The following is a 26,039-nucleotide window of genomic DNA, read 5'->3' as shown; positions in this document are numbered from 1 at the left end:
TAGGATCTACTAACCCCCCCCCCCACCCCCACCCCTTGACAACCTTCTTGGATAAACTCCACAGCTATGTGGCTGTCTTCAGTTAGAGAGCTCCCATTCCTCTCATGCCTCCAAATTAGAACTGACTTGTGAAAAAGCGTCCTACTAAGGGGGAGAGGGGATAAATTCCTCACTGTTCCCTTTCGTCTTCTGTACTCTCTGCATGGGGGACAAGGAGAGGGAGAGGGGTGAAAATCTCATACCACCAGGACCTACATAATTTTCTCTTGACTAACATGGCTGACCTCCATGCCCTCCACTACGCCAGGCCTCCAAAAGCTGGCTTAATTAGGGGGTGCAATTGTGGCTCCACACTGACTTCTGAACTGATCAATTCCCAGACAGACTGATGCTCCCTTGAGCTGATTTCTTAGACTTACTCCCCTGAGTTCCTGCCCCTAGTAGGAGTTCACATCAGGCAGCTCTTTGGGGCAGAGTCCCAACGAGACTGCTCAAGAACGTCACATTTCACATCTCATGGCATGGGAAATTCTCATCTTCAGATGTTGTAAGTGCAGCTATTCCTCTAAGGCTTCCTCTCTGTGTACTGTGGTCCCTAGGCTTAAGCCAGGAACCCAATTCTGTGTTCCCTTCCTGCCTCAACGTATCGGGGACATACTCCATTCTGATGGAACTGAACTCAAAATGCACCATCTTAATATGCACAGTTAAACAATTCGGAAAAAAGACACTAGCATCACCATCACAGGAAATATTTCTGCCAAGCCCTTTTGCAGATGTGGATTAACTATTTCTCGAATGCTGATTTCCTGGTCTAGATAATTGTCCTATGGATATGTAAAATGTTATCATTAAGGGAAGCTGAGTAACACTTTAAGGGGATTTGTATGTACTATTTTTACAACTTTTTATAAGTCTAAAATTGTTACAAAATAAAGGTTAAAAAAGAAAGTCAGACAAGTAAATCTAAAAACAAAAAATTAGGATGTCAATTCTTGAGGATAATTTTTATAAGCTAAATTAATTTTAGCTAAAACACTAAAAATGTTTTGATCCAATTTACTGATTCAGTTTTAAAAAATAGATTGTCTTTTATTTATTTTTGATCACTCAAATGTAATGTAAAGTTAATGTTTATTGTTTTGGGCACAAAAAAGGCTGGAAGAAGGGCTAGCCCAGTAGCCTAGTGGTTAAACGTGTGCATTCTGCTTAGGCAGCCCAGGGTTTGCAGGCCTGGATCCCAGGTGTGGACTTACACACTGCCTATAGAGCCATGCTGTGACAGCATTCCATATACAAAAAAAATAGAGGGAGACTGGCATAGATGTTAGCTCAGCAACAATCTACCTCAAGATGATTGGCAACAGATGTTAGCTCAGGACCAATCTTCCTCACCAAAAAAAAGGCTGAAGGAGCCTGAACGTGTTGTAGTGAGGGAAAAAGGACATCAAAAATTAACGTCCAATCTGATTTCTTTGGAAAATAAAATAGTACAAAATTATACTATTTTGATAACCCAAGACAAATTAGTCTTTCCAAAACACATCACTTTTGCGGTGTGAGATATTGCACAACCAACCACCTGCAACACGGATCCTGCTCATGTAAATCTTATACGGGTTTCCCTGCTATCTGAAAGTAGAGTGTTCCTATGAAATCTTGCCCCAGACAAAGAGGAGTAAAGCAAAGGTGTAATTACCATTTATTTATATGGGCAAAATTTTTGAGCATTCCCAGACCCCCAAAATAACCTACCCAAATAAATCGAGATAAAGCACAGATGCGCGCAGACACGGCTCAAAGCGGTGGAGCTTGATGTTGAGAGGCTGGGTGTGGTTCCCGGAGAAGGAGCTTGGCGGCGCCACTGCCGCTGCTCTGCTCCGCATGCGCGCCGCCTCCGGACCGGCTCCCTGCAAAAGAAGCGGTCAATGCAAAAGTGAATATCCTCTTCGGATTTCTCTGGGTTAGCAAAAATAGGTATTAATGTAGGTCTTTCATAAAAACAAAGTGGCGTAAAGCGGACTTTCGGATAGCGGGGAAACCTGTATATCCATCTGTCATACGTGGAAACTACTGTGTGAAAGAATTTTAGTGTTTATTTCATAATGAATGTGGTTTATATAGGATTAAATACACCTGTTGAGATACCAGAAATCATTGGATTAAATAAATTACATTCACCGAGTTCAAAAGTACACTGATTTTCCCTCTCCCAACCATCAAATGTGCGTGTATTCATAAACAGAGGTAAATCATATTTCAAAACGTGCCATTTAATAAGGTTAAACACTTAATCTAGTACAAACATTCTGGCTTTAAAAAATGCATATATACATTTTGCATAATTGTTTACAATAAAGAAAATCTTGAAAGAAAAGAGCTAAAATTTTATTTATATTATACTCTAATTTACATAGCTAAATCAGTTGTATACAGTTCTTTCCATGTATAAAAGCGTTACATTTGTATTTCCTATAATTAAGGAAATTCCAGTGTTATGATAAAAGTTTTAAGACATACATCCAATTATGTACAAAAATCACCATAGGTCAACTTTTAGATTCAAGCACACTTAAAAATCATTATAAATTGTGAAAAATATATATTATGAAAAATTTTGTTTTAAAAGTAGCATAATACCAACCCATATCATCTCGGTGAATCCACAAGTATAAATAATGTTTATAAATCACAATAGTGTCTATACTGCCCTATCATGAAAGGAAGTATTCTTTGTAAATATTTATATTATAAATAAGAGTCTGACTTTGAGTGCAAAATTATTTTCACTTTAACCATTTTCATTAAGAAGTTGGTAAAAATTTACCTTAGAAAATTGAGTGCACTGAATACAATGCAATCCTTGATAACTAAAAGTCATTATGAATGCCAATTATTTTGTGACTTGTGCATCAAACTATTTCTACGTGTGGGGTGACTTTTTCTTCTCTCTAAATTATGTGGCCTTGCCCTAACATGCTTCTATAGTCATTCTGTTTCCCCTCTTGCTGCTGTTTCGCATCTCGATCACTGAGTTCCTGAGGATTTGCTGCTATTTTACAGCTAGAAATTTTTTCTATTCAATTCCCTGCTTCCACCTATAAGACACAGCCAGCCTAAACTCTCACTTTAGCCGTGGCGCCAACAGGGGGCAGCACGTAAAATGTGTCTGGCCAGGTGGGAGATTGCTTCTGAATTGAGGTATCACATGTTTGTTCTCCAGCTTGCCTCGCCCTGTCTCTTTGGTTGCTATCAATTTCCTGCTTCCCAAATACCTGGGTTTTTGACTACCCATCTGGTTGCACCTCTGGTGTTTATAGATTCCTGGTTTAAGTAGGTCTGTCTCTGATTCCTGACCCACTGCTCCTCTAATGCTCTAATATTCAAGGGTGCTTGCTAACCTAACTCTAATTCATTCCTTCTTGCATTTCCATTTATAAATGCTACTAGTTTCTTGAATCATCATTGGCCACAGACTACTACCAAACATAACCTCTTGAACTCTGTGAATTACTAGTCCTTCTGATCCTGGTTTCCCACCTGGTCTTTACTCTGTTATTCTGATCACACTGCTTACGTAAAAGGCTAACCTAGGGGAAAGCCGATAATTAATCTTATTAAATTAATAACCTTATTTTATGAAAATTTCAAATGGATATGAACTTCAACACTTTTCTTAATTGGGATAATTCTTGACCAGGTAGAAGTTATTTTTGTTGATGTTCACTGATCTATTTCCTCCATATTCTGAGTAGATAACGTTGGCCTAAATCTGACCCTGATAATAGAGTGTTATAATGTTATCAGATATGTGAAATACTTTATTTCAAATAAGTTAGTTAAACAGCAGAGTTTAATGTTTTAATCAAACAATAATACATGCCTACTAGGAGCAAAGCACTATTTTAGGTGCTATCGGTAATATACTAGGTGATCAGTTTTTAAAATGAGAAAAATTAAAGTACTGAGTATATAAACAGTAATCAATAGTTCACTAAGAGATCTGTTCAAAAGAAAAACGGGCTGACCCCGGGCCGAGTGGTTAAGTTCGCATGCTCTGCTTTGGCAGAGCTTTTGGGGTTTCGCCGGTTCAGATCCCAGGTATGGACATGGCACCGCTCATCAGGCCATGATGAGCACTGAGGCAGCATCCCACATAGCACGACCAGAGGCACTCATAACTAGACTATACCACTATGTACTGGGAGGCTTTGGGGAGAAGAAAAAAAAAGATTGGCAACAGTTGTTAGCTCAGTGTTTTTTAAAAAAACAACAATAATAAAACGCATCTAAACCATTAAAAAAAGAAAGAAATCTTTTCATGACTAATTGGCACTTTACTGAAGCTGGAAGACATGTAATTGAATAATACTATTGCATAATCATAAAAGGTAAGTGTTAAAAATCAGCAATATCAACAAATTATCTCCTGAAATTATTATGTTAAAGTGAAAATAATGTGTATACAATGCTGATATTTCTGTATTCATTATATACTGGAATACAAAGAAGATAACCTATATTCTAATAGTTCAGAAATTTTATGTGATAAAGGACAGACTAGTATCTGTAAATTTAAAAACAATATTATTTAGCCAGCTTTAAATTCATGGGTTTTCAATAGTTTTTGAAAATTATCACAAATTCAATTAGCTTAAATTTTACACTATAAATTTACTAAATAAGCTCAAACTACTGGCAATGATAATTAAAATAAAACAAGTTGTAAGAGGGATAGAAACATCACTTTGTTTTTAAAATGTAAACCGCTTAACTAATCATTGGCATTTTTTTCTAGTTTAGTTTATTAGCTGGGGATTTCAAACCTAGACAATGGGAAGTGTGGTGTTTTGAGGCTTTTGGTGGGCTTTGAAGGCACACATCTGTTTCTTACATTAAAACAAAAATAAATAAGAGTCCATACATATACAGAAAACACATTTATTTAAAAATACCAATTTTTAAAATATCATTGTCCATATTGGGTAGATAATGCTGCAATGGCTTTGTGCATTCTCACAAATGAAGGCCAATTTTCCAGCTGTAAAATGGTCTCCTTTTTTTCTGTTTCACCCTTAATTTCTTGATTTGTTGAGATCACATTCTACTGAAACAGTAGTCACAACTGAATTCTGACTCCGAAATGTCACATCTGCGCCTTCTGGTGGTGGTTTATACAAAAAGACTGCAAGCCCATTGAAGCAAATGGTGATAACTTTACAAATAACACCTAAATATAAAAACAAAAATTAATCATGCATTCAGGCCTTTAATTATTACAAAAATAAATCCTCATTGAGAAATTCTTCACGAATAGCAACTCACTACTTTAAAGAGAAGAAGTATACAGGCATTATGGTTCTATGTTTTAAATTTTTAAACCTTTAGGGAGAAAGGTGATATTCTTCAATAAAACATCTGTATACAATTCAATAAACTAGCCTTTATTTTCTTTTTAAACAATAAAAATGTACAATGATTATTTTATTCTTGGTTATGATTGTACATTCTTTTAAAATGCGTTGTATAGAATTAAGTAAACCTATGTTCTATTTCTAACTATAACACAATACCACAGCTATAAAAACTTGCAAGCAACCAAAAGTCAATGACACAGGAAAATAGCTTACAACATTCTCGAACCTTAAGAATAAGTTGCAGAATTTTTGTGTCCATGATGGAAAATAATTCTAAAAATAAAGAAGGCTTTGGAGTTCTTAGGAGAAAGGCTCTATGGGAATACATCAGATTCAATACTCAATCAAATTTACTTTTAAGTATCAATGAAAAATACACCATTAAGATTCACTTCACAAGCTTTGATTTGTTTTCAAAGAGCTCTGATTCTGAGCTCGGCTATCTCAAGAGAAACTAGTTCTGGCTACAGTACAAGCATTTAAGTGCCAGTTGAATAAATTAAATGACCTCACAATGTAGTTTTTGCAAGGGCTAATTTGTTTGTGTTAATCATTAATATTTTACTCAAAATGTGTATTTGAAAAACAGTAATCTCATTGAGCTAAGCATTTCTTGATTTGTGGCAAGATTAATTACAGAGGTACTACTGTTAAAATGTTTTGGAAAATTTAAAGGTATGTATGTTTTGTGAAAAAAGTTCTCACATTCATCACAGAGTAGGAAAAAGAACTTATCTATATCTTCTGGTCAAAAAGTATAAACATAATTAATTAAATGAATTTCTAAACATAAAACACATTGAATAAAAAAATTTTTAGCAGATAAAAGTGGTGGGAAGATTAATTTTGCCTATGCTAGTCAATCATTTACTCTCCTAATTTTTTTTGGATTTATGTATTTATTTCTTTAGTGGATATTTTATTACACTGTCATTATAAATTCAGACAGTATACTCTGGGTTTTAGCACATGTAAGAGTAATAAGCTATCTTTATACATGTGCCAAAATAATCACAATCACAAGAAAATCAGACATTATGTAAATATGTATACACACACACACACACACACACACACATATATTTCTATCTACAATTTCTCTTTTTTTTTTTTGGTGAGGAAGATTGTCCCTGAGCTAACATCTGTTGCCAATCTTCCTCTTTGCTTGAGGAAGATTGTCCCTGAGCTAACATCTGTGCCAGTCTTCCTCTATTTTTTGCATGTGGGATGCAGCCACAGCATGGCTTGATGAGTGATGTGTAGGTCTGCACCTGGGATCCAAAGCTGCAAACCCCAGATTGCCAAAGCGGAGTGTACAAACTTAACCATTCTGCCACCAGTCTGGCCCCAAGATTTCTCTATTTTTAAATACTCTAATTTCTCGTGTGGTTTTTAAAATTTTATCTTACTCTTATAAATTAGATGCATTGCTCTACTTTCTGAATCTTAATTTTCATTTATTGCTTAACCAAGATGATACAGCCAGCAGACTACCAAAGGCAAGAGGGCTAAACATTACAGCTAACTTTCTATGCTATAAAAAGGTTTCTTAAGGGCCGGCCTGGTGGCACAGTGGTTAAGTTTGCACATTCTGCTTCGGTGGCCCAGGGTTCATCGGTTTGGATCCCAGGTGCGGACCTACACACTACTTATCAAGCCATGCTGTGGCAGGCATCCCACACATAAGGTAGAGGAAGATGGGAACGGATGTTAGCTCAGCAACAATCTTCCTCAGCAAAAAGAGGAGGATTGGTGGCAGATGTTAGGTCAGGGCTAATCTTCCTGAAAAACAAAACCAAAAAAAAAACGTTTCTTAAATGTGCCTTAGAGCCAAAAGATAATTCCCTACCTCAGCTCTGTGCTTTCCAAAGCCCAAGTACCTAGAGAAGAATCATTCCAGAGAGTTTCTCAGAATTCTCTTTTAGCTTTTCATCAGACTTCCCAAAAGAGTTTGACAGAAGTTGTTAAAAAATAATTATGTGATAAGTGATGTAATGAAAGCTAAAATGTTATTTTCTTCTTTTTTTAAATTGAGCTTTTCATAACATGCTATGATAACTGATCTCTGCTTCAGGACGGTAAGATAGCCCAACAGTGTGGACTGAAGATGTCAAAACCTAAGTAAATAACAATAAGATTTGTTTTCCTCTGGACATCATCAATTTACTCTAAAGTTATCAAGAAGTCACCACTTACTTATGGTCACTAGCATCCGCGCCATCTTGATGTTATCATAAATCCAGCAAGCTCCTTTAATTCCACATTCATTAATATCCCAGAGAATACATGTGCTGTCTATGGTGACTCCAAATATAATGGGTCCAGGTATTGTGCCTAGAAGAAATATATGTGAAATACACATGGATAAAGATTACAGTTTATAGTTAAAGATTTTTATATACATGGTTTATACATATATTTTATATAAATAAGTACAGGTATTAATCTGTCCATATGCAAATCAATCAGTTCATGTACAAGTAATAGGAATATAAAGAAACACAGATAAAACATTCTATAATTAATATATATTTCTAATCAATTCAAAAAATATTTTAGTAAAAATCTCTGGCCTATATTGAGGTAACATTTAGTTAAGTAAATATTTTAATTCACTGCTTTTCTAATTTAATGAATGTCTTTGAAATTAGCTATTATACTTTTAAAAAATCAAAATAAATTATTGAGGCACAAAATAAGTCTGCTGAACTACAGTATATGTGTTATGTGTATGCATGTGTGTGAGCATGTGTGTATAATGTGGGTGTATGTATACAGATACATACACACACTGAAATGTATGTGCATGCATGAGTGCACGAGTGCACGCACACAAACACACACGCATTCATACTAACATACCTAGGAGTACTACTATCTTAAACACACAGACCCTCCCTTGTGTGAGGTCGTGAGGCACTAAACTTCCACATAGTTAAGGAGCTTTCAATTGTTACAAACCAAATACATGATTTAAGTGGTATTTCTTAGACAAAGATTCCAGCTACATCCAGCCTGTTCTTCCATGAGCTGCAGCATCACAGAGTCAAAACAGCACTGGACTGAGAGGAAGCAGACCATTTTCCTAGTCTCATTTTCACCATTAATTGTGCAACTATGGGCAAATCCCTGCATCTCTCAGGGCCTTAATTCACTCATCTAAGAAATGGGAAAGTTGGTCTAGTTGGTCTGAGTGATCTCTAATGTTCCCGCTTTTGGTTTTTGTTTTTATAAATGATAGTAATATTATGTGTATAAATATACACACATACAATTATGTGAATAACTTAAGGTTTCTGTCTTTATTCTCATTGTTCTTACATCTGAAGCATTATCAAATTTTCTAGCATAAATGCTTTCTTCCATCAATTCTTAACTAGCCACAATATCTGTGCCACAGTTTTTACTGAAATATTTTAACTCATTAGTTTTCACTGCTAACACAATATAATCATATCCCAAATGGAGATAAATGCAGTGAGGAAAGGAATTACAGTAGTTATAAATAAGACTATCATAATCTATGTTATTAATAGGTTTTATATGAATAAAATATTCTTTTACTATGCTAATAGAGTATATTAAAGTGTCGATGATCATATGTTATATTTCAAATAATCGCGATATACTCTCTAAGGTTATATTTGCAACAGAATTGGAAACAACAGTTAACCAACCAGGTAGGTGAAACGTAAAGTCATTATTTTCTTATGTGATACATAAATAATATTACATTTTGAATATTGGAAAACAGCTTTCTTCAATGGCAATTATATAGTTTTCAGTGCATTTAAATTAATTAATTAATAAAAATTAAAGCGCACATACCATAAATGAATACATCAATAACACTAATGAACGGAAATAACCAAGTTACCAATGAATTAAGAAAAACGGCATACCTAATAATCGAAGCAACATAAATTGTATTCCTAATGCTAGAGACCGTTGCCTTTGATTAACACACCTGCAGATATTAAATACACATGAGACCAAAAATGGTTGTGTAGTATATTCACTCTTTGAGCAAATTCATTTTTATACCAGCTTAGCATTTCTAGATTAAAGTAAATGTTATGCACATGAAAGAAACAAAATATTCATAACAGCTTACATACTGTTCAACCTTCCTGGAATTATAAAAGAAGAAAAATGTTATCTGAACTGAAATACTACAAGTAACACCAAAAAGAGTCAAGTAAATTTTAACAAATGTATTGAATATGGATGAATTGTAACAAATGTAAAAGAGAAAGGACATTCATTAACAGGACCTATTTTTGACTATCGTTTAAGTTACGAGTCACATGGACTTAAGTCACAAGCAAATAATTCTTACTCTAACTCTTACTAACTTTGAGATAGAAATCATACCTATGTGATAAGGGTACAAATATGAGGCAACGTAAAACAGTTCCAGAGGCTCAATCTGATTCAACAGTAATTCTTTAAATAATGACTGTCAACGATGAATGAGACATCATGTTGGCACACAGGGAGTTAGATGAGAGATAAAAGAGATCAACTGGTCTTTAAAAAAATATATGTAGTTGAAGGACAACATAGATAATTTTTCAAAAATAAAATTTTAAAAAGTATATTTTCTATTCTCTAAATAACTCCAATTTCCATGTAATGTCAACAGACTAATTAACATTTTTAGACAGAATCTCTAAAATTTCCAATTGTCAAAAAGCATATGAAAAGGCAGTGATTGAGTATCAAGGAATAAAAATTGAAGAAGGAAAAGGTAGAGTTTGTTAGGAAGGGAACAGAAAGCGTCATGAGCTTATGGAAGGGCAGATAGAAAATATTTGTATAAAGTGGTATAGAAGGAGAAAGAGCAACTGAAAGCATAAAACACCACAAAGAGCCCGGTGACAGCCAGCTTCTTATCTCTCAGCACTGTTTACAGGAAAGTTTAACATCACAACACGTACAGGTCATTCTGATTCTGACATATATGGAGCACACTGTATTTCCATCATTCTCTAATGCAATTGAACATATCTTCATCTTACAACTGAAGCCTCATGACAGAAGCAGAGAAACTAACATCAAGCACATGCCAGGTAGGCAATGTTAAGACACTTTCACATGCATGATCTCATTTAAACCTCATACATCTACAGTCAATGAGGTAGCTTTTCCAATGCCACCGAACTAATGATCTTGTAAAGGCTGAATTGTTATTAGCACCAATGGTCAATACAAACCCTAAATTAAGCCGAGTCCATTTTCTTTTCACTTAATATCTTTCCTTAGGGATGGTAAATTTCACAGCATAATACATACCTTAGGATGGCCACAGTTATAGGAGTACCAGACATAAAGGTAAAAATAATTGCAGTAAAGAAAATGCCAAGGAATATAGGCAAATTTGTACACCGAGTTTCACATTTTCCGGCTCTAGCTTCAAAACGAGAACTTGCTGCAGTAGGTGATATTTCTATCTTCCTTGCAATACAGGAACAGTTGTAATATACCTAGAAATATTAGACATGAAAACACTGAAAGTGCCTATCTTGAAAACATACTTTATCATTGTAAATTAGGTGATCTCTAGACATGGCAAACAGTCTTACACAGTCTTAATCCATACACAACAAATAATGCTGAGAAAGAGTAATTAACCCTGAAGAAATTACGCAAGTGAAAACAAGGGGCCATATGTATGAAGCAGAATCATCTGTATTTGACTTTTGTATCCATTACTTTAACTTGCAATCTATTATTGACTCATGACTTATAAAACAAATTGATAAGAATATAACAATTACATGATCTTGTACATTCTAGACTGCTTTCAATAGTCATAATTGTTCAAATAGTTTTCCTGCTTTCTTCTTTTCTATTATAGGATGTAAAGAAATGCATGCATAGTGACAATCTCACTATCTACAATAGTTTCAAAGAACAAACACTATAATTTTAACAAATGCCACAGTTAAATTAACTAACATGGCACAAGACTTTGGGAAAGAAAATGCTACTTTCACCTAAGCCTTGTTACTATAATTTTCTGAACTTTTCTGACTTGCTTTACCAAGAGTAAACTGTATCTCTCTTAAGATGACATATTTAAGACAATCAAAAACTAGAAGTTATTATATTATCCTGAAGGCTATTTTATATATAAATAACATATTAACTATTTACTATATATACACATATATATGCATATATATATACACATAAATTAATAAGAAATGTTAGAAGGTAACATTAAAAAATAATGAGTATCACTTTTGTAGGAAAAGGATTATATATTTGAAAAATTAGGCATAATTATTTTTTAAAGTCGTTTTACATCTCAATTCCATCCTTACTATAAATCCTTTTGTACGTTTAAGGCCTCAGTAAAGTGAGAGCAGAGCCAGAGAAGTGAAAGGGAAGTGGTGCTTTTCTTGCTCTGAAGGCCAGAGACCTTTTTGGCTGCCAAAGCTCCTCTGAACCACTGGTAGAGACTCAAGAATCCTAAATATGCAGATGACACCCCCAAAACAGACTATTACATACTCAGCAATTGCATATATCAAATAATAAAGTAATGTAGCCCTTAAAAATTTTAAGAAGGAAAACTGAGAACAGTATTTTCTATCTTGATATACTTACAACTCTCTTACATAAAAAAGGATACATTTACCCACAATATAGCTAGCTGTTAGCCAACAACTGTTTTTGTAGTTTGGGTCACTGGTGTGAAATATAAGACTAATATTTCTGTGAACAAACGTGCATAGGTGTTTATTACATTATTATCAATATATTTTGCCTATCTAAAATATTCTATGAGAAAAAAAATCCTGTGAAAAAATAAGTTGTTACATGGACTAACTGGACATAAAAAAGCCAGAACACATAGAAAATTTGGAAGTCAAAATAACTTGTTTTTCCCAAACAATCCCTAGAAGACAATTTAATGTTTAAAATGGCAATTATAGTATTTAGTGAAAAACAGAAATATCAAATTAACCATATCAAAAATAATCAATACCATTTCAAGTGTGCTTTGTGTATTAGATTTTTATTTTAAATTATTTACTTATTTTGGTTTCCTTGTACAGAGTGGTATTTGTGTCTAAACATGTTATGTGAGTAAAACCCTTCCAATACCTTAAATTTTTGTCATAATCCTCTAAGCAGAGTTAGTCAATAGCACCTACTGGTTGTATTTTATATACAGGAAGATGCTGCCTACTTCCACACCTCTCAAAGGCACAGTCACCTTCCAGGTAGTTCCAATTCTATGGTATGCATCACACTCACCTATGGAATTTGGTTTCTTATAACTGACACGAACACCTAATTTTCTCAACCTCTTTTAAAATTAAAGCAATCCCAGATGCCCACTGGTTTGAAGATATGATAACTCTCAGTTTTGGGGTCTTAAAAATCTTCCTGATGTCTTTTACTAAACTTTCATAGGCGCTCCCCGGTAGGGATCTAATTAGTTTTATTTCAAGGATGAAATCTGCACATATGTCATCCAAGTCCATCAGGTCTACTATGATTCACCACAGACAATTTTTTCTGACATATTTTTCAATGTTCTTAGATGATCATTTTAAAATCTATTTGAAAAAACGTACATTGTTTCTCACATTCTGGTTTACTCCCAGCAGGAAGATCAAATCCTAGGCTTTTGAGATAAATGTTTAATGTATTTATTACACACGAAATCATTAAAGATATGTATATATATATGTAAAAATATATATTTTTGTGTGTATATATGAACATAATGTGTATAACCACACATACATATCCACATTAGCTTTAGAAGAAATCTGAAACAATTTTATAGATTATTTCAATTACTTCTACTTATTTATGTAGAAATCTTTTCTTGCCATCTTAAACCTATCTTTATATAGGAAAAGAAATGCCATTTCACTAATCCCTATTTCAAATATTTAAAATTGTGCTGTTTGGTCATATAATTCTAACACATCTTATTCATAGTGGTCTCATATCATAGTATGTATTTCCCTCGGGTCTTTCTAAGTTATCACATTTTCTATTAATATATAACATATTATGTACTACTAGTAATGCGAATATTATCTGTTCCAAAGTCTCTTAAATTTAACTAAGGTGACATCTTCAGACTGTAGATGTAGTACAGTAAAAGTCCCCCTGGATTCTCTTCAAGTCCTTAGCTGTATGAAAAAGAAATCAATCTAGGCAAACTGACAGGCATTCTAATACAGAATGAAAAGTAAATTTGTATCTGAGAATGAATTAAGGATTTGGATATTTCCAAACGAATCCATGGTGCTTCAAATAAAAGCAACAAATATCTATTATGTTTCTGTTGTATACACTGTCCTTAGTAAGAACAGGAAAAGTTCTCTGACTTTAAGAGGCATAAGGCATAGCTGAGAAAAAATAAAACCAGGTAAATAGTATTTCACTCACTACTGTAACAGAAGTAATGTTACAAAGATGTATGTGAGTAACTGCCAAATTGATTTTTCAACAAGATTTGCACCTGAAGTATAAAGGAAGAAGAATCTTTTTCAGCTGGAGTAGTCACGGGCTTTTTTCTGTTTTTAATTAAGGTAAGAAAAGTTAATATGAAATCTACCCTCTTAACAAATTTTGAGTGTACAATCCATTATTGTTGACGATAGGTACCATGTTGTACAACAGATCTCTAGAGCTTATTCCTCTTACTTGACTGAAATTTTATGCCTGGCTTCTGAACGGAGGAGGTGGGCCAGGAAGGAGGGAAGAGGCCCTGCGTAATTCCACTGGAGGGATAAAGAAGGCCAGCCATAAATATACAAACACACTGCCTCGTGAAGGTCAAGTAGCAGACACGAGTTACCTTTGGCTGTCTTTTTGAAACAGAACTTTTACAACCTGCAAAGCAGGGAGAAAAATATTGGACTCCATCTCCTCCACAAAGAGGATAATAATATGATCGCATGCAGTTACAATCGGCATTACAAGGAGCGGTCAAGTTTCCCAGTGCTCCGGTCCTGTCAACAAGAAATGAAAGATGGGCAAATTATCTATGTTATAACTTTTAATGAACAGTTCAGAAGCATTGTTATATCTTGCTCTTCGGTCATTTATTCAATCACTCAACACATTTAATTTCTGAATGAATAAAACGAATACAATGTCTACCTTTTCACATAGAGCTTAACTTCTTGTGGAAGAGAGAGGCAGTAGAAACAATATTATATAAGGTAATGTCTATCAGTGATAATAAAAATAGGCAAAGTAAGCAAATAAAGCAGAGTTTCTCATTTGATACCCGATAATTCTTTTCTTGGGGGCGAGGGGGCAGGGGAAGCTGGTTCTGTGGATTGTAGGATGTTTAGCAGCATCCCTGGCTTCTACCCACTAGATGCCAGTAGCATCCTCTTAGTTATGACAACCAAAATGTCTCCAGGTACTGCCAAATTTCCCTGGAGTGGGGGCAAAATTTTAAACCTGGAAGGATGAATAAAATCAGGGCCTTCAACATACTGGTTTTATCAATGGGAAAACTGAGGCCCAGAAAGACTAAGTTACTTTTCTTTCTTTGCCAAATATAATACTCCTGATTCCTAAGCTCAGTGTGGTTCCATGTAGCCTCTTAATAAGGAGACGACATCTTTGATAATATAAAGGGTTATCCTAAGCAAAGATACTTCTCCAATCCCTTATTCATTCATTCATTCAACAATATATATATTGACGAAGTGCTAGGTCCCACAATAGGTATCAAGAATACAAAGCTGAGTAAGACAGTCACTGTCCTCAAAGATGTCACAGTCAAGTAATAGAGAGGGACACAGATAACTATACACTAATATGGCGAGTATGGTTATAGATATCTGCAAGATGTATTTTAGAAGCACTGAGGAATGACACAAAACAAGCCAAAGTTTAGATAAGAGGGTCTGAAGGAGCTACTGCCTGAGATGAGTCATAAAGGATGAGTAATAGTCAGCTGGATAAATGGGGGAGGCGAAGGGCACCTCAGAGAAGCTGGTACAAAGGCACAATGATGAGAAACGGCATCCTATGCGGAGAAATATGACTGATGTCTGGGTCAGAGAGTGAGAAGAAATGTAGCTGGAGAGGAGTCAGAGACTAGATTATTGAGGGCCTAAGGGGCCTTGTTAAAAACAATGGGCTTTAACCTATTTTGAAAAGGTAATCAAAGTATTTTTAGACTGGAAAGTGATATTGTCAAAAACCCATTTTAAAGAAATAATCCTAGGAGTTAAACAGAACATGAATTTGAAGGAAGGGGACCAGTTACAATACCTCAGACAGTAAGTTATGACAATGTATAGGAGAACTCAAATAGGACACTTGATTAAAGGAAACAGACTTGAGAAATATTTTAGATGCAGAATCAGTATGATTTGCTGTTTGATTGATTGAAGATGGGAACAGCATGGAAGAGTCAAGAGTGACTCAGTGTCTACCTTGGTGTTTTGGTAGAGAAGAACAAGTTTTGAGGAAGAGATGAAGTATGGTTTTATACATATTGAGATTAAGAGTCTCAAATTTGGTGAAGAAATTTGGCCTGGAGCTAGCTTTCTTAATAAGCATTTGCATATAGATGTAGCTGAAACCATGAGAGTGAAGATCAACCATATGAAGATTGTAGAGTAAGAAGAGTACAGTGGTATTAGGAGTCCATTTATTTCACGAATACATAGTAAGCTCCAATTATGTGCTAGACTCAAAAGTGGTGGAAATACATCATCTAAAAGAAATAGAGAGAGATAAAGACAGAGAAAGGAAGGAAAGAGAAAAGGAAGGGGAGGGAGGGATTAAATCCCCTACAACCATGAAGCTAACTTCCTTGCACTGGGGTAAAAAACAGTAAATGGGGGGGCCGGCCCCAAGGCAGAGCGGTTAAGTGCCAGAATGCCACCTCAGCAGCCCGGGGTTCCCCAGTTTGGATCCCGGGTGCAGACCTAGCACTGCTTATCAAGCCATGCTGTGGCAGGCATCCCACATATATGTATAGGAAGATGGGCACAGATGTTAAGCTCAGGGCCAATCTTCCTCAGCAAAAAGAGGAGGATTGGCAGCAGATGTTAGCTCAGGGCTAATCTTCCTCAAAAAAACCCAACAAAACAGTAAATGAGTGATTTATCTAAGTATTAGGAGATAATAATTGCTATGTTGCAAAATGATGATGTTTAAGGAGTAGATGGAGAAAAAGAAGCTCATGAAAGAATAAAGAGAAGAATACAAAACAAACTGGAAACACATCAGTGGGGAGTTTGAGGAAAAGGGTGATCAAAAAGTAAATTTTAAGTAATTCTGCATTCTGCCTGGATTCTCCTCTAATTTAGTCCATGGGCTGCTGCTAGATTTCTTTATCAAGCATGATTCTATTCACAAAAGCAAGCATTACAGTCTCTGCCCACAACTAGTTTACAATATAGATGTGGAAATAAGGTGAGAAGACAAAAACTCTCTCTGCAACTCTAGAAATAGCCTCTACACAAGAATTTTTAAATTGAAATTTTCCAATGTATAATTCTCATATTACTGATAAATGATTACTGAGAACATGAAAGTTTAAGACAGTACGGTGCAAACTACGGGAGAAACAAAGAAATATAGCATATATTCCTTATTATCAAGGGTCAGTCCTTTAGCCTATATATTTTATAAAGGTTTACTTCATGAGGTAAAGGGGAAACTGTTATTAGGAAAATTGATTGCTAAGTTTAGTAAGTTGTCCTAATATATACATATTATTTTTAAGATATTTTAAATTTTTAAAATTTTGAATGTTTAAAACATATATGCATATATGCACATATATGTAAATATGAGAAGCATGTTTATCACAAATAGTAGAATTTAAACATTAATTTCTCATTTGAATCCAAACTAGTCTATAACCCTGCCTCTACAATAAGGAAAGATCTCCCTAACCCTATTGCAGTAGCGTGATACATTGGCCCCTTTAAGGTGCTATTTCAATAAGCAATGAAATTCTAGCTATAGGCTCAAGAGAGAAAAAATATTGTGTGTCCTTACTACGCTATTTCATATGTGATGAGGTTCTAAGTATAAAGTAAAACACAAACCACCATTACCAACACTGACTTCCAAAAAAGACCCAAAGACCCTATAGATGTCGAGGCAAAGTAAGAAAAATGGGAAACTTTAATAACTAATAGATTTCTAGAAATATATATTTAGACCATCTCCTTTCAGCTGAATTTAGTGTTGTGCCCATATTAAACATATAATAATGAATTCATTTAAAATATTATGAATATTAAAAATATCTCCCGAAATAATCAAAATTATTGATCTTAAGCTTTTTGGATATACTGTTAAACAGGATCAACTTATCAATAAGCCTAATTCATTAATTCATAGTCTCAAAAGGTCTTTTTCACCACCGGTGGTTACATGGCAAAAGGCAAAGATTCTTTGCACCACTCTACTAGAAACCCCACATCTTCACAACCTCTTCTTTCTTCCCCTCACTAACAAAGTATTTCTTGAGTTTCTTAGTCTGTTCTTCTGTCTATATACTTTTCCTTATATACACTTTTCTTGGATGAGGCTATTTTGACTGAACTGTGCATGATACAGACATTTTAATATGCAGGGTACAGAGCTAAAATTAAGAATTTGAGGGGGATAGCTGAGTTGCATAGTGGTTAAGTTTGTGCACTGCGCTTTGGCAGCCTGGGTTTCATGGGTTTGGATCCCTGGAGTGGACCTATGCACCACTCATCAAACCATGCTGTGGCAGCATCCCACATGCAAAAAATAGAGGAAGATGGGCACAGATGCTAGCTCAGGGCTAATCTTCCTCACCTAAAAAAAAGAAAAAAGAAAAAAAGAATTTTGGGCCACAGAGAAAAAATAACCTGACAGTCACACTTCCTTTGTGACATTAAATTCTATCTCTGTCTATATTTATATCTACACAAATGCGTGTGTGTGAATGTGCATGTATGTTTGTAGACTCATTTTCGTTTTTTTCATCACTAAGAATGTGTATGTACATTAAGCATGACCTCTATGACCCAGATCTTGATATCTCTCAATGATCAACCCCCACGTCAAACTGACACCAGCTCACTTGCCTTCCCTCTTGATCAGCTTAAGGACAACTCATCTGATGATGACTCTTGTTTAAGGTAGACAATACCAGATGGATTCACATCTACACCATTCACTGGTCAAGGTGATAGGCTAGTGTTAAACTATCCAGAACTTTCTTCTAAAAGGAACATAGAAAAAAAGTAGTTTCTTGGGATACATTTGGGTGAAATTCATAGGTATGAAAGTCAGGTCTGCACAACCTACCTCTACCTAGCTTTCAATATTTCCAGATATTTTTCTAATATTTCCAGACACATGACCTAAATTCCATTCAGACTGGTCCTTGAACCTACCTCACTTTCTAGCATTTATGCCTTGGCTTAATATATTCCCTCTGCCTTTCCTTCTTCTCAAATTTTTCTCTCAAAACTGTAGCCTTAAAGGATATTCAAACTCCATTTCTCTAATATGTCATGAAGCCCTTTCTAAATCCAATCAAAGGAAACTGAAAAGCTCTGCTTCTTTTGCCTTCCATAGTCCTGTCTATCTCTTACTACCTAATGCATTGTTTATTCACTGTTTTCTTTCCCAATCTCTCTTGCTACACAGTAAATTCCTTTAGAGTAGGGATTTTTGCCCTAAAGGTCTGCCAGAGGAAGCAGTCAACAAATGTTGAACAAATGTAATGGAGCTGAACTAAACACTGCTTTAGAACACTCAGCATCTCATTAATGTAAAAGAATGACAGACACGAATAGCAATACAAATCATAGTAATTGTTATTGGCAAACTTTTCCAGACAAAGTACATTTTCTTTAGGTTATCTGAATGCCATTTAACACAAAGTTACAGAGTCCTTGACCTGGAGTACCACCTCCCTCAACAGCCTCAAACCCATGCAACGAGACAATTGAAGCAGTACTGTGGGCTCTGAAATCCACGGCTATGCACCGCCCTCCTGCCTGATCCCCTACCCAGGGCTTAGGATTTCAAAGCTAAACAACCAAGGCAAAGAAAGACAAAGGAGTCAAACCAGTTATAGGTAGAAACATATTTACAGGTCACAACAAGAAGTTATTTATTTCTCTACAATAAACATGAACTTCTAAAGCAGATACAACCATTAGTATCACCTAGGACTACCTTCATTTTAATTTCTCTCCCAGTCTATTTTTAACCCACCTAATAAGAGAATTTCACCATAGGGAGTCATCTCCATTTTAAAACATTTAAATCAATAGAAACACATAAGTGAAACTCTCCCCAGGATGTTGGATCCTTTAAGGCAAAGGTTCTGTAATATTAATCTTTGTAATAAGCATAGTACCCAGTACAGAATAGCTGCTCCTTAAATGCTCTCTGAATACACAACTTTTAATAAGATATCAATTATTTAAATTAAAAAATAAAAACTACATATTCTTACATAGGAGCAGCCTTCCAATTTAAAAAAAAAAAAAGCCAAGCTCTCATCATTTTATTTAAGAAAGCTTATACTTGGAAATACACACATAGTTGATTGCTCTGGTATTAATAGCAAAAAGCATTGAGATATATTTACCCATTATATGATTCAGACACACCAGCAAATGGCTCATTTTCACAGCTGGCATAAAGAAATACAAAACTCAGCACAAGTGCACACACAGATGAGAGCAGAGCAAACTTCATTATGTTTTTACATGTCATTTTGAATTTCGAAACAAGGACACCACCTAAAATCTGACCGAGAGCAGCTCCAGGAATTAAAACAGCCCCTAATAAAAGAGAAGACACAGCCAGTGAGAAAACACAAGTACACTCAGTAACTCAGACCAATAATTGGAAAACGCCAAAAACAAGCACAATATGGATTTAATATATGACAGCATTCATGTGATTTAGAAACATATGAATAAATGACTTAATAATTATATTAAGTAAGAGATTAATAAAATCAATGTTTGTAATATTAAGATTCATACATATATTCTCTTTAGCTATGTAGCCTCTGTATCTCTCAAGTTCATACAATAGATTGCCCAATGTCAGAAAATGAGAAACTTCTATCAAAATCAGTACAAAGTCTAAATTTCAAGGAGAGGGCTATCCAAAATTCTAAACTATTCTAAGACATTTAATGTAGTAAAGTAAAATTATTAGATTAAGTTAGAACAAAGAAAATGTTTTACCTCCAAGGGTAGCTGCAAAGCTGGATGACAATCCGAATTGATTTTCTATAAATTTAGGTAAAAACGTAGCAAATCCAGTAGTAATTAAGGCTTCTGAAGAAGTTGATACAACTAAACACATAAAGACAGTATTCCTCATCAAATTCTAAAGAAAAAATACAGTTCACCAAATGAATAACTATGATTATACTGCAAAATGCAGCATTAGAATGGTAGCAAGATGAAATGGCAAATTTTTAATAGACAATATAATTATAAAATTTTGGCATTTCTTTCAGCATAAAGGTATAAATATGGATTATAAGTAGCTTTATATATACAATGTTGAAAAAAATTATATGTGGAGCACTTACAGAATTGACAGATGATTCATTAGTAGGGTGACTGAGCCTTTAGCATATGCAAGGAACCAGGGAAAGGAGGTAAAAGCCCACTTAGAAATGGTCCCTTCTCCAGCTTACTGTAAATCCCCATACAATCAATCTACACCTTATTTGATATTTTTATTGTGTTTTGAATTCCTATGTCCAGTAAAGGAAGAACTTGACTGTAAGCACATATGAGAATGGTCTCGAAGTCTCAGACGTGAGACTTGAGACTTGCTCTGAGCAAAGGACTCAGTAGTTAAGAACCTGAGATAGGTATAGAGTTAAACAATTTTAAATAGGTCTCTATATTGCTGGACTTCTCAGAATCTTATTACTCTATCAGAGGGGAATATAGGGATTCATTATTCCAATATATTTTACCATAAAGTGAAAACCAAATTATAATTCTGGAATATTAAATGCAAAAAAATTCATAAAACTGAGCAAAACACACACACACACACACACGCACCTACCCACACCCACACACGGAGTTACAAAGGAACAAGATAAGAAATTTAGAAGTCAGAGCCAGATGATCTAATATAACAGTAACAATAATGACAAAAGGAGAAAAAGCACCTGAACGAAGACATGCAACAAGTAAAAAATAATAACAATAAATATTTAAGTCTTCAGATTGACAAGATAACGATTCCTAGCAAGGATTAAAGAAAAAAACACATACTTAGGCATAACCTAGTAAATTTCCTGAAATCAAAAGTAAATGAAAAAATTTACAAATCTGCAAATGGAAAGAATAAGTAAGAATCATAGTAACACAGATCTCAACTGCAACACATTTAAGTAGAAGAAAAGAGCAAAACAACATCCACAGACTACTGGGATTAAATGAACATGATCCAAAACTATTCATCCAGTCAGAAATATCATTCTGACACTCAAGGATACTTAGATGGTATCCTACCTGAGGAAAACCAGCAATAAAATGCTGTATCCAAGAGATCTGAATCAGAATCGAGATCTCGAAGCATGAGACCATAAGGATAAAAAAAGCAGTAGTGAGTAATGACTCTTGATGAGAATATAAACAAGAACTTGTAAAATAAATCAAATAGAAATATATGAAACAGAACAGAACTACTATAAAAGAAAATAATAGTAGTGGGAATAAAAAATTATGAACAATCTCAGCGAAACAACAAGAATGCACCTGTATGGGAGAGAAAGAGGGAGAGTTGAAAGGTGGAATGAATGGAGAAAAACAGTTTAAGGCTTTCATTTGAGGAGAAAAAAAATAATGGAAAGTATAATTTCAAATCTTGAAAAGTTAAAATTATAAACTCCCTTATGTACAAAATTTTTATAATGCTAAATTGAAAGACTGCTTTTCTCCAGAGCACAACAGAATAGACCATACCCTTTCATTTCTTTAACCTTAAATTTAAACCAAGTAAGCACTAACTGCACTTCTTTCACAAGGGAAAAATATTGGTTTGGCATTCTCAAATATATATTTATAATTCAGTGATAATTGTTCCATTTCATAAGGGAAATGGTACGGAATAATGGGCTGTGTGCTAATGAGGAACCACTGAAAATTGATATTGCCAATACGATAACTCATGTTCTTTCAAACATTCTACTCTGGAATAGTTTTGATTTACTCAAAGCACAATAAAACTAAATCTGAAGAGTCGTTTATAAGAGCTAGAATTATAGTAAATAAGCAAAAAGGAATGCATTATGACAATATTTGCATGTGTGTTTATTTATGTGTATATATAATATATACATGTATCTACATATATATTTGTGTGTGTGGCGTATGTGTGGGGGTCTGTGAGTGTAGAGTGGTATTTTACCTTTAGGGCTGCTGGAAAATCTTTAAAACTTTTCCCAAAATTCTGATCTGTCTGTTGTAAGGAACTCTTACTCTGATGAGTCTGGCAAGTTTTTCCCTCGTGAATTTTTGCTGTACCTAAAAAAACAGGAAATGTACTTGCTCTAACACTTCATTCTTCATTTTTAAAAATTCTTACTTTTTAATTGACACACACTTCTACAAGTATAGAAATTCCATAACATAAGGAGCCAGTTCCTCTCTTTGTCAACAAAATTCTATGAATGTCTTTGTCTGTAGTCTGGCTGTACTAAGAGCTAGTATGACCACCATTAGCTACAGAAGTCCCAACCAGTCTAAAAATTAAGATGAGACTATTTTTCTCCAATAACATATTTATTCTCTTTATTTAAAATCTCTCTTAACATCTTTTTTTTCATTTCAAATCGTTCTCTTTATCATCCTTTAGACATTAAACAAATTATGTTTGAGGCTTTTTTTCCTATACTCTCTTTAATTCTAACGTGGTTTGCAGACAAAATAATATTTGCCATCTATTACCATGTTCCTTGGATATTTAATAACGGTACTGTCAATAAAACTGAGAAAACAGTCAATACATGGAATCATAAGTTGAATGGGCCCAGGGAAGAAAGAAATCAATGAGTCCACCTACTTCTACTCTCCAAATTTTCATTGGCCCATTTCTAAAAGTCAATCATCTAATCCTGTTACATATAACAATAGAAACAACTAAATACCTTCAGCCTAGAGAAAACTACCTTTACAGATACGTAAACTACATATCTGCACTATGTCATTACACAGAAGCAAAATCTCACAGAGAAAGGAATGGATATTCTTTTATATTAATCTTTTCTCTTTGGACAGACTGTTAGTCTTGAAATATGGCAAAAAATGAGTAGACTACAACATGACTGGTGACTATTGGAAAAAAAATACTTGTACTTTCATCAACAAATAATTAACATCAGTAATTTAAAGCAGATTGGCTCTCAAAGTTAGTGACTAACTGAAGACGAACTAATAGTTTACAAGCTAGGAGGTGAATATGTACAGCTTTATTGATTATTAACTGGAAATAAAGAAAAAACATGAATATTAAGATTGCTACCCAATATTTCCTAAATTAAAGACAGATATTCAAAAGTTTGCATAGGCAGACAACTGAGATTCTATAAAACAATGAATTTTCTAGGGTTCTTATTAATCATATAGAAAGCAACATTTGGCCTAGAGTTGAAATAAAACTCCCTGGTGTTAAAGAAAACATTTTTACCTGGTAAATGTTTTGGAAAGCAAGAAAAAGGTAAGATCAAAGACCAAGCAAAGAGCCAAGATACAAGAAATCCAATCCACCAGGCCCCCAGCCATCGCGGATCATCCTCAGTGATATCAATCCTTATGACAGAAAAACGAGAGGTAAAAGTCAACTCTAGCTTGTTAATTAAAACTCAGTTGGGATAATTATATGCTTTAAAACTCAAATGCATATATAGAGTAACATTATTATGATATTCAAATTTTAAGTTGAGCCATTGAGACGAATCAAACAACAGATAGGCATAAATGAAAGGTATAGGAATTATGGTTTACAAAGCATTTCAAAATGGCAAATATGACATGAAAGTTTAAAATATTTAATAGTAAATATAGGTATGCTGAATGTTTGAAAGCATACATAGAATTTCTGAACATTTTTATCTATATTTGACACAGTCGTTACTATATCAAATTAAATACATCTATAGCAAATCACTAATCTATATAAAAGCCCATACACTCTGCTTCAATTATGGCATTCATTTAAATGTAGAATTCTTCTTCATGTGATACCAGTTTTTTATAAGGGTTCTCATATTTTTACATCAATAGGCTCTTCCAAAAAACACATCACTCCTACAACTCATGTAATTCTCCACTGAAATTAAAATGTTCTTTCTTGAAAACCCAGTTCTCCGCTTTAAGGGCTTCTTATACACATCTTTTATATATAGCCTCTAAAAGATTAACCTAGGACTAACAGCTTAAAGAAAAAAGTCATATACCCATGACCAATTTTCTTATTCAATGCTCACAGTCATGCAAAGAATTGTATAGTTATGATTCCCGGTGGTAAAATGAGAAAATATGGCCTCACCAAAGGCCACTAACTTCTCTATTCAGGCAAAGGAGAAAGTAACTCAGTGGTAAAGAGGGCGATTTTGAACTCAAAAAGATCTGCTTCGATTCATGCCTTGGCCACTTACCAAGCTGTATGCCAATCAACTACCTTATTGGGTTATTAAGAAGATTAAATAAAATGGCCCGTAAAATAAGGTGATACACAAAGCATATGTTGTCTAGAACACAGTATGGGATAAATAAACATTACCTACTACTATCCTCCATTGTCACAGTTGTTAAAATCACACACTTGTGATCTCTATGACACCATCAGAGGTACACTAGAACTTAGTCTGAGAATCACAGACTCTTGAGACTCTTTACGCTATCTATCTCTAGCTAAATCTTCTGGAAATACAATTAATATTGATTTAATTCTTTTTGAATGATACAAGGGGTCCTAGACATGGATTTTGAAAATTTTCACCAGGTGACCATTAAGCATCCTTATTTATGAATGAATGCATTATACTAATAGATGGGGTGGCATTAATTCAAGAAGCAATGCAGCCAAAAATATTATATAAAAATTGGTCATATTCAGTTTTTTTCTTGAAAAATCCCTTATGCTATACTAAGGAAATACTGTGAAATGTCCTGTCTATGACGTTAACCTTATTAAAATAAAACACATTTAAATAAAAGAAAAACAGATATTTCCTTGCCTTTGTCCCATACCAACATCAATGTACAGGGTTAGCAGTTGTCCTCCCAACACATAGCCAATAGCAGGGCCTAATATTGACATAGCATAGCCAATTCCTAGAAAAAGAACAAAGACATTGAAAATGGCATTCTGTACAACTTTGCTTTGCATGTCTAATAATAGTGAAGAAAGACAAATATTTTAGTGTAGAAAAATCAAAATGATTAGAATTATATCAAAATTACACATCTTTTCACTAAAAAATATAATTTGAATGGTATCACCTGTCAAGACACGGAGCTTAAAATATATAATTCAATGTAAAAGTTGTTAGACTATAATAATTGCAATAAACCCAACAATTATAAATCCACGGAAAGTTATATCCTGTTGACTGGCAGGAGGGGT

General features: G+C 34.4%; 1 protein-coding gene across 1 annotated transcript in view; it reads right to left on the bottom strand.

Annotated features, from left to right (window-relative positions):
- Positions 1 to 1,809: 1,809 nt before the first annotated feature.
- The window catches only part of SLCO4C1 (solute carrier organic anion transporter family member 4C1), a 64,970-nt gene continuing 40,740 nt past the window's right edge, over positions 1,810 to 26,039 (bottom strand). The window contains exons 4-13 of the mRNA XM_014841214.3: positions 25,651 to 25,747; positions 24,099 to 24,220; positions 22,821 to 22,936; positions 20,627 to 20,771; positions 20,017 to 20,212; positions 14,251 to 14,404; positions 10,713 to 10,903; positions 9,320 to 9,384; positions 7,614 to 7,751; positions 1,810 to 5,230 (exon numbers count right to left, since the gene is read on the bottom strand). Coding sequence (XP_014696700.3) covers positions 5,076 to 5,230; positions 7,614 to 7,751; positions 9,320 to 9,384; positions 10,713 to 10,903; positions 14,251 to 14,404; positions 20,017 to 20,212; positions 20,627 to 20,771; positions 22,821 to 22,936; positions 24,099 to 24,220; positions 25,651 to 25,747 — 1,379 coding nt within the window. The 3' untranslated portion in view covers positions 1,810 to 5,075. The remainder of the gene's footprint in view (positions 5,231 to 7,613; positions 7,752 to 9,319; positions 9,385 to 10,712; positions 10,904 to 14,250; positions 14,405 to 20,016; positions 20,213 to 20,626; positions 20,772 to 22,820; positions 22,937 to 24,098; positions 24,221 to 25,650; positions 25,748 to 26,039) is intronic.

Source organism: Equus asinus, chromosome 9 (genome assembly GCF_041296235.1).
Source record: "Equus asinus isolate D_3611 breed Donkey chromosome 9, EquAss-T2T_v2, whole genome shotgun sequence".
NCBI classification, from domain to species: Eukaryota; Metazoa; Chordata; class Mammalia; order Perissodactyla; family Equidae; genus Equus; species Equus asinus.
Note: the sequence above shows the minus strand (reverse complement) of the source record. Positions and strands in the feature narration are given on the sequence as shown.